This window comes from Physeter macrocephalus, chromosome 6 (assembly GCF_002837175.3).
Source record: "Physeter macrocephalus isolate SW-GA chromosome 6, ASM283717v5, whole genome shotgun sequence".
Lineage (NCBI taxonomy): Eukaryota > Metazoa > Chordata > Mammalia > Artiodactyla > Physeteridae > Physeter > Physeter macrocephalus.
Window position 1 is genome coordinate 5,632,086 of NC_041219.1, and position 14,571 is coordinate 5,646,656.

Consider the following 14,571-nt stretch of genomic DNA (forward strand, 5'->3'; position numbering starts at 1 on the left):
GACAACGTGAAACCACCGTCTCTGGAAATGACTGGGACCACCCCCGCCCCACCCCGCCCCGCCCCCCAAGCCTAATCCAGACACACAAAAGAAACCGCTTGTACCCTCCGAGGTGCAGTTTTGATTCTCCGCCTGCGGAACTGGCGGCGGCGGAGCAGACGCACGCCCCCGGCCGCCCCCGCCTCGGCCCTCGGAAGTGACGCAGCGCGCCCCGCCCCCGCCGCTAGATCCGCTGCTGCTGCCGCGGCGGGCGGACCTGCAGGCGGTAGCGGCGGTGGCGGCCGAGGCCGAGGGAAGATGGCGGACGGTGTGGACCACATAGACATTTACGCGGATGTGGGCGAAGAGTTCAACCAGGTACGTGAGGGCCCTGGGCCCACGCCGCCGAAGTAGGCGGCGCTGCGGCCGGGATGTGGACCCGGGGCCCACAGTGGGCCGCGAGCCACCGCGGCTGCAGCCCGTGCGCCCTTGGCGCCTGTGGGCCGCGCCGCCCGACCCAGGCGCGGCGCCCCATCACCCCTCGTTCTACCGCGTCGTTTTGCGGGGGGCGGGCGCCGCCACCCGCCGCGGGTCCCCGAGCGCGGACGCGGGCCGCCGTGCAGCCGCCGCAGACCCCTCCCTCTCCGCTGCCTCGCTCCCCATTGTTGGCGGCGGCCGGCGGGCGCTTCCCGCCGTGTTAGGCCTGGGCGGAGGGGCGGCTTGTTCGCGGGGGGAGAACGGGCCGCCCCTGCGCCCCCTCCCCGGCCGCCGGGGCGAGGAGGAAGCCTGGCGGGGCGCGCGCCGGCCGCCGTCTCGCCCCCGGCCCTGCCGCTCGGGCTCCGATTCTTCCGGTCGCTCCATTTTGTCTGTCGGCGCACGGTCGCCTCATGGAAGGCCGCATTCACGGCCCTTTGTATCCCGCGCGCTCTGCTTCCTGCGCTCCCTTGCTCGTGTTTGCGACAGGTTTCGGCGTGGCGCCTTCTTCCTCCTCCCCTCACACTCTGGGAAGGCGGCTTCGTGGCGGGCACGTTTGCAACAAGTCCTTTGACTTTCGGACCCAGGGATCGTGTTTAAAAAGTCGGTTCGCTGCCTCCCTGCCTCGGTGGCCCAGGGCTTGTAGTGCCTTTGAGGCCCAGTCGTTCGTGCTTGGCCTTTGTAATGAAAATACCTGTGACGATAGGTGGCCTTGGCGGAAAGGAAGACTTGGACGCCCGAGGGTTGGATGGAACAAAAAAAGGCGGTAGCTCACCAAGAGATAAGAGGTGTGGTGAAAGACTCTCACCCGAAATTCACGTGGTGTTAGTTTTAAAATAAAGGATTGTAGTTATGACCCGATTTCCGAAAGCAAAATGTTTACTGTCCTCCGAGGGGTTTTGAAAGGTTGGAGAAAGTGAGAATGCAAGGTTTTTCCGGTATCTCACTGGCCACTGTAGCCTAGAAGGACTAGTTTTGGGGCTGTGATGTCTGATGTTGGGCATCCTTGCGAAAGGTTGTTACTAGAGTAGTGACGTTTAAGCTGTAAGCCTGCTGCTCACATCTCTACTCCCTTTTATGTAGTAACACATTTAAAAAATCAAATTGTGCCTAATTGCAGTGCACCTAATCACTTTATCTCTTATATTTTCCAGGTCCATATGAGAAGCTTAGTAAAATTCTGGTTAATGTGTTTTTGTGGGTTTTTCCCCCTTCCATTAAGGATCTTATTTGTGACTAGGGGCTAAAGACTTTATTTTAAATAGGGAAAGCTAGAAATACTTTCTGGTTTTTTTTAGGGATGATTGTGCCCCTGGCTTAAATATTAGGGAAAAAAATGCAATTAGCTTTAAATGTTTCCTACTCCGTTAAAGACTGAATATTTAAATGTAACCCACTGTAATCAAACATTAAGTTTTAAAATTTTTCTTCTTTTTGTTGTGCTTATATTTTGGATATATGATGCCTGAGTTGTGTCAATGACAGTTTAGAAAATTACCTTGAGTGCTAAACACAGTCAGATTCGAATCCTTTTTTAAGGTCAGTAGACAAAGACTTCTCGGAAATTTCTTTTCCTTTTATTTATCAAATGAGTGTAACATTCCATCGAAAAGAGGTCCGTATCTGGAAGTAAAGGAAGAGTTAAATGTTCAAGACAGTCTTCATTAGCTTTCTTACAAGAAAATATATTTGTTTTGTCTTTCTACCCACAATAAAGGAAGAATTGGGCTACAATTTTAGAAGTTGAGCTTTCTTCAGAACCTTTTAATGAAATATTTTTTAGGCTTTTGCCTGTCTAATTTGGGATGGGCATTTCTCTAACCTGTATAGCTGGATGTAGTGTTACTTGCTTATCCCTGTGCAGTAACTAGTGCCGACTGAGCAGGAGGTAAGAAGAGGTTAAAATTCTGTGGCCCTGATGAGGAACTGCTTTATAGGGTTCTTTTAAAAATGTAACTTTTTGTTGATTTGTACGTATAGTATTATATTTCACACATAGTTGCATGATTTTTACTAGAAAGATATTTATACTTTTCAGTCGGTTAATGGGATTAAATAGAGACTTTGTTTTTGTTATTATTTTGCATATCACTGGCCTTTGTAATCTTCTGCATGCTGTGGGAATTCCTGTTCAAAATATGGACACATAAGGATAGTTGGTGGTTTTTAAGGTTCATCCTTCATTTTTAATAGTTACTATAATTGAAATATTTATCTGAAATTTTATCAGAATTAGAGGCAACTACAAAATTATTGTTGATTGTTTTATTTTGCATTCTTATTTAGCTGGTGACATTACTTCTGCTGGTTGCTGTAGTAAACTATGACTTTTTTTTGGCTGTGTTGGGTCTTCGTTGCTGCACACAGTCTTTCTCTAGTTGCTGCGAGCGGTGGCTTCTCTTGTTGCGGACCACAGGCTCTAGAGCGCAGGCTCAGTAGTTGTGGCGCACGGGCTTAGTTGCTCCCCATCATGTGGGATCTTCCTGGACCAGGGCTCCATCCCGTGTCCCCTGCTCTGGCAGGAGGATTCTTAACCACTGCGCCGCCAGGGAAGTCCCAACTATGACTCTTTATTTCGTTGTAGTTGAGTAAAATGTTTTGCTAAGTATAACGGATCTTGACTTTGGCTTCTAAACTGCTGTAAACATTTGAAAAAAATCTTTGTTCTTCAGTGTGAGCTGTAGTTTTAATTGCACAATGTGCTTTGAAATTCTTTGTGATTCATGTATTTTTCATTTTTTTAAATTTTAAATGGTCATACTTTTATGATGCTATTTTTTCATGTGTGTTTTGGTAAAGAACAGTATAAACCTATTTCAAAATGTGAGATATTCAGCTGTCTTAGAAGAAACTTTAATTTGGAGGTGGTGTGAGAAAAAGTTAGTGAAACTATAGAATAGTTCCTTTCTTCACCAGATGAATTAAGAATGGAGAATGAAATTGGAGAAGGGGAGAAGGCACAAGGGACTCAGCTATTCTTTATAGCTGCTCTTTTAGTTCTTAAGTTGAAGGTCTTTGCATGTAACCAACCAAATTGAGAACAGTTGTCCCAGTGGAAGAATTTGAACTTCCAAACCTCTACCTTGGATTTGGAGTTGAGAAGAAAGTGGTTGGTTTCAGCCTCTATAGTGTGTATCAATTCAGTTTGAACTGGGATTTGTACTTGAAGGTAGTAGTTACTAGCGTAATATTTAATAGTTATAGATTTTTATTTTGACCAAAACTAAATTAAAAAATTTTTTAACTCAATTGTTTAATATATATTTCTTGAGTATTTGTTATATGCCAACAAGGAAGGATACAAAGTTTAGTCTGTCCTTAGAGTGCACTGTAGTGATATTGAGAGACACATACATAAATATAACACTCTGACAGGTCATGTGTTATAGAAACCACTCCTTTATGTGTATCTTTATCTGTAGAATTTTTGTTGGCAGAGGAGAGGAAAGTCAGATTCTATGAACTTCAGGAAAGCTTATGCTGGGTGCGTTGAAATAGTGTGTATTTTGCTTGTTTGGGGAGCAAAAGCTCTTAATGTGGAATTTAGTTATTGATGTACCTGGTGGTAGGTCACTGATAGCAGTGCTCACTTAGTAATCTGACCATCCAACTTTAAAATGAAAATGTATATAGGTAGTGCGAAGAAATTCATTTGGAAGCTAGAGACCTAGACATGCTTATAAGTCTACTTGCCTTTATATCATGAGTCGTTATAGTTTATATTTAGTTATTGTGTATCTACTTTAGCCAATGTCTAGCTAATTTTGGAAAATGAGTTTATAAGGCAAATATCAGTGAAATCTTATTTCTAATAAATTTATGTTGAATAGAGAACCCTCTAAGATAAGGCTTGTAAGGTGGAAACTGAGGTAGGTAGAGATTGATTCAGAAACTTGGATAGAAATGTTTAGGGGAGCTGGAACTCTTCTTACTCAGTTTTATTATTTATGAGTAGTTCATACAGTTGCCCACTTCGTGGTTTATGTGGCATATTTTTAGTACCGAGTTGGCTTCCTTACCATTAGTTGAGCTTTTTACAGGGATTACAAACTAATTTTAATATCTACTTGAAACATAGACAAAATCAGAAAGTGAAGTATTTTTAAAAGATAAAAATGTATTAGATTATCTGCTGTTGGATTTTATGTGCTGGTATATTATATTCTCTTCCATGGTATAGAATACATTTTGTAAATGCAAAATAAAACCTTTCCCCCTGATATATTTCTCTAAATGGAAATGACTTAAATTTCCTTTTTTTTTTTTTAACTACGGGGACTTGGAACAAGTGGCCTTTGCTGTGCCATTAGTGGTAGTATCATATAATGCAGGAGTGGTATTAATACAATTTTAGGACCACCAAAAGCAGTCTTGGGCCTGTCAGGGAGAGTGAAGATATAGTACAACTATACCACAGCCATCCCAATAATGGTATACTGTATATCTGTGACATTAAAATTTTATGGGAGGTGATTAGGGAAAGTATGTCTAAAAAATAACTCTTTGGAGGGAGGGGTTAATGATAATGAAAAAAAGGTTGAGAAACACTTCTTTTAAAAGGAGCTAATTGAATTTTGGTTATTTTACTATCCATCTTAATTTAAGTGTTTTCTCTGACTGGACAACAGCTACTCATATATCATGAGGAACATAATTTTTTTTTTTTTTTTTTTTTTTTTTTTTTTTTTTGCGATACGCGGGCCTCTCACTGTTGTGGCCTCTCCTGTTGTGGAGCACAGGCTCCGGACGCGCAGGCTCAGCGGCCATGGCTCACGGGCCCAGCCGCTCCGCGGCATGTGGGATCTTCCCGGACCAGGGCACGAACCCGTGTCCCCTGCATCGGCAGGCGGACTCTCAACCACTGCGCCACCAGGGAAGCCCCGAGGAACATAATCTTGAAGTGTACAATCTTGAAAGGATACCTTGCCTTTAAAATGATTATAGTAATTAGAATGTAGGGAATGAAATAACTTAGTGGATTTTTTAACAAACCCTAAGAGCTGTTGCCTACTGGAATTTATATATAATGTACAGCTCTGTTGGTGATTAGCTGCTATGAAAAGTAGATAGTTACAATTGGGCAGTATTTGGTATCTAAAATAATTAGAGGGGTAATGTTGATTATTTTTTGTTGTTGTTTATGAATGCCATTAAAATTTCCTAATGGTAATAATCGAAAAGACTACATAGTAGAACTTGACACTGTGGACTATCTCTCTTTAACAAAGTTTGTCCAATAGACTTTCAGAGCTCACCTTCTTTATATGTGACCTGTGATATACATTTTCCATAATTTCAGAATGTGCATGTTTTCCCCCTTTTTAGAGTGGGAACAGAAAGTAGGATGTGTTCTGTGTGTGTATATATATATATTTTTTTTTCCTTAATCTGGAGGATAGGTGTGATATGCTAAAGCTGAAAAGGAAGATTACTGATACTACAGAAGAGTATGTGTTTTGAGTTGCATTTTAGTAATGGTGGCAAATGTATTCAGATTCATTAATATTTTTTCACCAAGTCCAAATGCATACCATTGGGGCTAGAAGTACAGGCTGTGGCCTTGGAACTGAGCGAAGCTAACTAGTCCACATGGAGATCAAACCCCAGGACCATGGTCTCAATTAGCATCATACTTCAACCAATTGGAAGCAGTCCAGCTACCAGACAAAATGGCTGATCCTAAATATTGGTAGAATCATATCAGTATGGAAAATTGGTTGGTGTCAACATAGGAATTCGTGGATGGACAAAAATAGTAAGTCATGGTGATTCACCAGGTTAGTGTAGCTGCAATTATGCTTGTAAATGATTGTCTACTTATGTGAACATTTTCCTAGATTTACAACTAATGAAAAATCATAATGTGTTAACCTGTTTCATGAGAGTATAAATCTAAATACTTTTATTTTAGTGCTGCTATTAATAACCCTTGCATTCTCTTTTACTCTCCCTCAGACCATATAGTGTGATTATAGTCTCTGCTGAGGAGGATGGAAACACAACTCCTTTTGAATAATAGTAATAATAATTCTACTTGATGTACAGAACTGGACTGCCAAAGAGTCTAAAGTGCCCACTACCCCTTGCGGGAAGGTTTTTAGTATCTTTAAGTGTGTGGAATCACTGCTGCAGCTATGCCACCTGAAGCTTCAGCTACACTGAAACTTCATAACAAAACTCACCCTTCTTTTTTCTAATTTTTGCTATCACTGCAATTTGATCATGTTGTTTGGTTTTTAAAAACACAGTTCTCAAAGGTTATTTTGGTATTGTTGTACAAACAAAATTATGGCATTATCCAGTGACTTGTGGTCTTAGTTTCTGCCCATTGCTAATGATGGTTTTGTTCTCTGACTTACCTTGAGATTTTTGTTCCTTATTAAATGTTACAGACATTCAACCTGGTTAGCAATGCTATGTAGAGATTCTGTTACATAATCAGTAAATTGGATAACTTCGTTATGCAGAAGGTTACCTGAAATGACCTTACAAATTTCAGGTCCCTTTGGCTATGTGTTATAAGTGGTATTTCCCCTTCTAGATTTTTTTCTTCATTTTCTGTTTCTTTTTTAAAAAATCTTTTTCTGGCTCCCTTCTGAATAACAAAACAACAGCCATGTTCCCTTGGGGCCTATAATAAAAATATTTTGTTGATCTGTTCACAGTCATCACAAATACCTTCTCTGTGTCATTCTTTATCCATATAATAGTCCCTAAAACTATTAGCTTTTCCTTATGTGCCATTTGTATTCATCCTTAGTGAATTTTATTAATGGAGAGGAGGATATGAGTTATATCTGAACTCTTTAAGTTTATTGTTTTCTAAGTGTAATTGCCTCTCTTCCCTTATTATCTCAAATATTCTACCTCATAAGAATAAAATAGTTCACATCCATCTAGGTACTTAGCTGTGGAAAGGGAGGAAGATAAAAATAGAACTTTTCCTCTGATACTGGCTAGTCAAGCCTGTGGCTCAGTAACTGTTACCAGAGGCAATTTAAATGGTGTTCAGTGTTCTACCAGTACCTGCATTTCATTTTTCTTGTGCTTATTTACAGATTGAACCCTATTTTTCCATTTTTCTCCTGTTCACATATTTGCTTCCTTTTCGTTTACCTCTTACTTGCATATCACTTGGGCATGTAAGTGGCATCTAGTAGCATTGCTTTAATTCTGCTGCTGACAATGGCAAAGCTTTACTAGATCCTTGTTCGTATCCCTTTTCTCTTGGCTATGTAGATATCTTTTGCCAATTGACTAAGAAGTCAGGTAAGCATTAACTCTTTGTTGACTGAGAATAATGAAACTATTAATAGATACTAATTTGGATAGTTTAACCTGTGTTTTATTTATTGTTTCTCTTTCCCCTGTTCATTTGTTGTGACATACGGAATCATTTACATACCCACATTTCTTTATCTTTCCTATGGCTTTAGCTCACTATGCTTTTTCTGAAACTAATAGCTTTCACAGAGTTGGGAAGCAAGATACTGAATACCAAAGAAAACAATAGTTGTATTTTTCTGTTAAATATTGAAGATTTGTAATGGCTCTGATTTTTGTGTCAAAAAAAATTTAAGCCCATCTATTTGTATTCACGTGTTGTTACTTTTAGAGTATTTTATTTCCATGGAAAGTTGTTTATTATTACTTTATTTTGTCTACAAGTTATTCTATTCCTAGAGGAATGTTATTTCCTGTATTATAATAAATATTGGTGGGAAAATAGGATTGATTGTATAAAAATTCTCTTTATAGGCACTGTTCAAGAAGAATACGTCTATGGCATAAAGTGAAAAGATTTGTACTGAGATCTTTGGCTGTTTCTATCTTCTACCAAATGTTTAAAACAAAATAGTTGAATGAATTTGCATTCAAATCTGTTTAGTAGTAGTCTGACTATTGTATAATCTAGAGCATTATTTCTGTATCTCAGGAAGCTGAATATGGTGGGCATGATCAGATAGATTTGTATGATGATGTCATCTCTCCATCTGCAAATAATGGAGATGCCCCAGAAGATCGGGATTACATGGATACTCTCCCACCAACTGTTGGTGATGATGTGGGTAAAGGAGCAGCACCGAATGTTGTCTATACATATACTGGAAAGAGAATTGCATTATATATTGGAAATCTAACATGGGTAAGTGACTTAACATATGAATTAAATCATAGGTGATTGATTTCAAACTGTTCCAGTCGTTGGTTTTCTCCAGTTTTATAAAGTAAGAATTTGAAGTTACTAGGTTGGTTCTACATGCTTGCTTATGCAACGAGGAGGGAAATACAAGTACCTTTAAAATATCGTAAATTCCAAATCTTCTAGTTCTGAATTTTTTAGACATTCAACTTGTTTTGGTAGAGATTCCAGTTAAATATAGTTCGATTTTATCTTCAAATCAATTCTTTTTATTTTACTACTCCTACACTTCAGCTATCCCAGTTTTACAAAGAAAAATGCTCACATAAAGTCTCAAACCGGGATTCAGAAGTGCAGGAGAGAAACACAGTACAACTCCTGGTTTTAAGAGTTTTCATTATCTAAATCATACTACAGACATGTTGAGTTTCATTTTCGCTCATAAATTTGAAATCTGATTTATAGAAATGCTGCTATATACATTGTATTTTAATTTGGGTTATTTATGAGACTGTAGGATTATTATTGGTTGGGAGTTTCATTAGCTGGATGTTCAGTGTTATCTATATTTTATTAGTATTAAATCTTAAGTATTTACTAAAATAGTCCTATAGAATTTTTGCATTTCTACTTAGAAACATTTGTACACATACTTGAAAATTTTTAAATTGTCTAGAAATCAAAACTTGTTACTGTTCCATTTCCTTAATAGCATTTTATTTTTAAATGTTTACTTTTTTTTTTTTTTTTTTTTTTTGTGGTATGCGGGCCTCCCTCTGCTGCGGCCTCTCCCGTTGCGGAGCACAGGCTCCGGACGTGCAGGCCCAGCGGCCATGGCTCACGGGCCCAGCCGCTCCGCGGCATGTGGGATCCTCCCAGACCGGGGCGCGAACCCGGTTCCCCTGCATCGGCAGGCGGACACGCAACCACTGCGCCACCAGGGAAGCCCAATGTTTACATTTTTTAAAAACTGATCTATCTCCCACTACACAGTCTGAGGAAATTTTTTTTTTTTTTTACGTTTTTTGGTTTTTTTTTTTTTTTTTTTTTATGTGGACCATTTTTAAAGTCTTTATTGAATTTGTTACAATATTGCTTCTGTTTTATGTTTTGGTTTTTTGGCTCCGAGGCATGTAGGATCTTAGTTCCCCGACCAGGGATCGAACCCATACCCCCTGCACTGGAAGGCAAAGTCTTAACCACTGGACTGCCAGGGAAGTCCCTGAGCAATTTTTATAATATTGGAGACAGTAGCAATGTAGTTATGAAGAGTATGGTTGCTAAGTAAGCCTCTGAATCTTAGTTTTTACATATGTTAGTTTTATAACCTTGGAAAAGCTCTTTAACCTCTCTATAACCTCTCTATCCCATGTGTAAAATGGGAGTGATATAGGACTTTTATGTTTTAAGAATTAAATATTTGATATAAAGTACATGGTAGGTACTCAATACATGTTACGTGTTTTGTTTTTTTCCATCTTACATTGAAACGTAAGATGGAGTTTATTTCGCCAAATAATTTCCTTTAAGGAAAGGAAGTGACAAGTGAGATTGGTTTCATTGAAAATTTAAAGTTGTAGCAGTTGAAAGCTGGAAGAGACCAAAAACTCATTAAGAGTTAAAAAAAAAAAAATCTATGTTCTCTGTAAGGGTATGTACCTTCTAATTTCCAAAACTCTTATCAAGGGATAAAATTATGTCCTCAGGTGCTTTTGTGCTATTTAAAAATTGAAGGCTGACTGGCAGTAATTGTACTTAATTTGCACTAAGCATTTTCTCTTGTTTATCCTGAGTTTACCCTTAAAAAATAAATGGAAACAATAAAAATCTTTGGATATGTTTTGATGGTTAATGAGAGGGAAATATCTTGCAGTGGACAACAGATGAAGACTTAACTGAAGCAGTTCATTCTTTGGGAGTAAATGATATTTTGGAGATAAAATTTTTTGAAAATCGGGCAAATGGCCAGTCAAAGGGGTAAGAATTTTGTTTTAATTCTTTTTTTTCCCTAATGGAAGTTAGTAGCTAGTGATTACAATTTTGGGGTTAACTTCCCTTGAAGTTAACGCTAACTACACATGTGTAGGATGTTTTATTTCTACATTGTCAGGAGGTTCTCAGACAAAGATTCATACTCATTTCATGTATCCTGTGATCTACCTCACTAAAACTAGTGGAGCTGGGAGTGTAGATAGATTAGGTCTCTTTTCCAATTTTCCCCATCTATGGTTGAAATGATTTTTGAAATGACAGTTTGAAGAAACATTGCTATCCCTGTAATTAAGGGATAGTGGAAGATGGGCAGCTGAAGAATAATGTAACATGGATGTTTTGCTTTATTTTTTTAAACTATTAAACTACACAAATGAGATAGGATCATTACGGGATCATTATAAAATACAGATGTCCAAACGTAAGAAAATAAAGAGCCACAATCTCACCATCCATAGATGATCGCTCTTGACATTTTAGTGAATATACTTTCAGGTTTTTAAATTTTATTGCAAAAACAATAGGATTACAACTCATGTTTTATAATGTATTTGATACACGGAGTAAAACAAATATTTAACAATAAACATATATCTTCCCTAATGTATTAGTTCTTTCCGTCATACCCTGTATGCTACTGTAATTTATTTTACCATTCTTATTTTTGGTTATTTGGGTTTCCAGTTTTTGCCTATTATAAATAATGTTGTGGCAGGCTTCATTTTATATAAATCTTTAGGTGCAGATTTTGGACTTTTTAAAAGGTAATTTGCTAGATGCAGAATGATAAAAAATATGCTTAATGTACTTACTTTATATTGTTTAATATGCCAGTTTTCAATAAGTAGGAATATTTTCAAAATACGTACAGAGTCTGACTGCTTTTCATGAACTTCACTTCTACTACCTGATCGGAGCCAATGTTATCTCTTACTTGAACTTCTGTAATAGCCTCCTACGTGGTGTTCCTGCCTTCACTCTGATTCTCTACAGTCTATATACATGACACATAGCAGAAGTTGAAAAAAAGTGACATCAGTATTTGCCTGCTCAGAATCTTCTGATGGTTATCTATTTTATTCAGAGTAAAACCCAGAATCTTCACTGTGGCCTACAAGGCACTAAGACTGGTTTCCCCACTACCTCTCTGACCTCATCTCCTACTAACTCTTTGCCTTCCCTTTGCAGCTTCAGCCACATTAGTCTCTGATGTTCCTCAAACACATTGCTACTTAAGACCTTTACACTGTTTCTTCTTTTTGGTTTATTTTTTCCCAAAATGTCCACATTTGGGATCTTTCACTTCATTCAGGATTTTGCTTGAGTTCCCTTCCCTGGCCACCCTGTGCAAGACCTTCTGCTCCCATCACTGTTTCCTTTTTTTAGTTTTTCTTATGGTGTATTTTACTCATTTATTGTCTTGTCTCCTACTAGGTTTAGATTGTAAGCTCCGTAAGAGCTTTGCTCACTGTTGTATCCCTAACCCTAGAATGGTGCCTGGGATATAGGAGGTGGTGCTCAATAAATGTTTGTTAAATTAGTGAATTAATTAAATTATTTCTAAATGTTGTGACCCAAGATAATCTTGAATCAAACAACAGACTTTGTTGACCAAGGATCTAGTTTTTTGTTTTTTTTTTTTTAATAATATTTATTTATTTATTTTGGCTGTGCTGGGTCTTAGGTGTGGCATGCGGGATCTTCATTGCAGCACACGGACTCAGTTGCGGTAGGCAGGCTTCTTAGTTGCGGCGTGCGTGTGGGATCTAGTTCCCCCACTAGGAATCGAACCCGGGCCCCCTGCATTGGGAGCACGGAGTCTTACTCAGTGGGCCACCGGGGAAGTCCCAAAGGACCATTTTGAATACCAGGGAGAAAAGAGTCCTTCTGAGAATAATTTAGAATATTATATAACTGTGAATTGACACTCGTTCATTTTTTTCTCTATTTTAAATTTATTTTTCCTAGTGAGATATAATTCACATACTATAAAATTCATCATTATAAAGTCTTCAAATCAGTGGTTTTTAGTTTATTTATAAAGTTATACAACCATTACCACTGTCTAATTCCAGAATATTTAATCACCCCCAAAAGAAATCCCATATGCATTAGCAATCTGTCTCTGTGGATTTGCCTATTCTGAAATGGTATCATAAAGAATGTGGTCCCATGTGACTAGCGTCTTACACTTAGCATAATATTTTCAGGGTTCATCATGTTGTAGCATGTGTCAGTACTTAATTTCTTTTTATACCTAAATAGTATTCCACCATGTGGATACACCACATTTTAAAAATCCCATCCATCATTTGGTGGACATTCGGGTTGTTTCCATTTTTGCTATTATGAGTAAGACCCCTATGAATATTCATATACCAGTTTTTGCATGAGCATATATGTATATATATTTTTTTAAGGAAATTGTTTCTTTCATCTAAATAGGTTACACTTGTTATTGTATCTTCTGCCACTGCTACTACTCGATTAAATAGCTTGAATTTGGGGCTGTTTTATAAAATGTTAATTTTGAAAAATAATTTTGTATTTTTAAACACTAGATAGATTCTCATAAGCAAAGTGAGCTACTCATACTGTGAGAAGCACATGGAGATGAGATCTGACTGTGGAAGCTGTGTACTAAGCATCCCATTTCTTCTTCATTCTAAGGTGCAAATTCTCTGAGAGCCAACAATAGGTTAAATTGCACTATTAACTTTTTTTGTCTCGTTTGGGGGGAAGTTTATTATTGGTCCAACACATTATACCTGATTTATGTATGTTAATTGTGTAAACCGGGAACTCTGTAATAATACTGATAAAAAATAAACATCAGCGTAGCATGTGAAAAAAAAGATAGATTACACTGTAGTCCCCATATGATTTGGCACTGTTCCAGAACCACCCTTTCATATAGACAGACAAATATTCAGTGAAAGAAGTTAAATTTATAAATATTTATAAAAATTTCCATTTTTGTTCTTATGAATAATGCCCCTGTGAATATTCATGTACCAATTTGTGTGAACATATATTTTCAATTCTGTTAGGTACACGTATACACCAGGAGATTTATTTTTCTGCCGTGAGGCTTGCAGGATCTCAGTTCTCCAACCAGGGATTGAACTTGGGCCAAGGCAATGAAAGCACCAAGTCCTAACCACTAGACAGACCACCAGGGAACTCCCAGGAGAGAAGATTTATTGGATTGTATTTTTAACTCTGTATTTAACCTTTTAAGGAGCTGCTGGGGTATTTGTCAAAGTGGCTGCACCACTTTACATTTCCCATCAAACAGTGTATGTGGGTTCTAGTTTTCTCCACATCCTCACCAGCACTTGTTAATTGTCTTTTTGGTTAGTGAATGTGAAATGGTATCATTGTGGTTTTCATTTACATTTCCCTGTTGGCTAATGATATTGAGCATCTTTTCATGGTGACATTATTCATAATAATGAAAAAAGTGGAAACAACCCAAATGTCTGTCGATTTTTGGAAAATGTGGTATATCCATATAATGAAATATTATTCAGCCATTAAAAGGAATTAAGCACTGACACATGCTACAACATGCATAAACCTTGAAAACATTATGCGAAGTGGAAAAAACCAATCACAAAGGACCACATACTGTATAATGCCATTTACATGAAGTGTCCAGAATAGGAAAATCTGTAGGGACAGAATGTGGATTAGTGATTCATTAGGGTTGGAGGATGGGAAGAAATGGAGTGACAGCTCACAGTTATGGGGTTTTTTTTGAATGATGAAAATTATTCTTAAAATTGATTGTGGTGATGTAAAATTCTGAATATGCTAAAAAAAGGAAACCACTGAATTCTATACACTTTAAGTGAGTAGGTTGTATGATGTGTTGTTATAAAAAAAAAGTTAAAGATCAAAGTGTGAGCTTTGTATATTTCTAAGAAATATTTTCCGTTTTCTTAGGTAAAATTAAATTCAGACCATTTTCTTTTTAATAA

At 38.1% G+C, this 14,571-nt stretch overlaps 1 protein-coding gene across 6 annotated transcripts in view; it reads left to right on the forward strand.

The window, feature by feature from the left end:
- The first annotated feature begins 230 nt into the window (after nt 1–230).
- Nucleotides 231–14,571, forward strand: part of CPSF6 (cleavage and polyadenylation specific factor 6) — a 40,357-nt gene continuing 26,016 nt past the window's right edge. For all 6 annotated transcript variants that reach the window (XM_055085192.1, XM_024122777.3, XM_024122778.3 and 3 more), the window contains exons 1-3: nt 231–357; nt 8,390–8,599; nt 10,470–10,573. In XM_055085192.1, the coding sequence (XP_054941167.1) occupies nt 298–357; nt 8,390–8,599; nt 10,470–10,573 (374 nt within the window). In that variant the 5' untranslated portion in view covers nt 231–297. The remainder of the gene's footprint in view (nt 358–8,389; nt 8,600–10,469; nt 10,574–14,571) is intronic.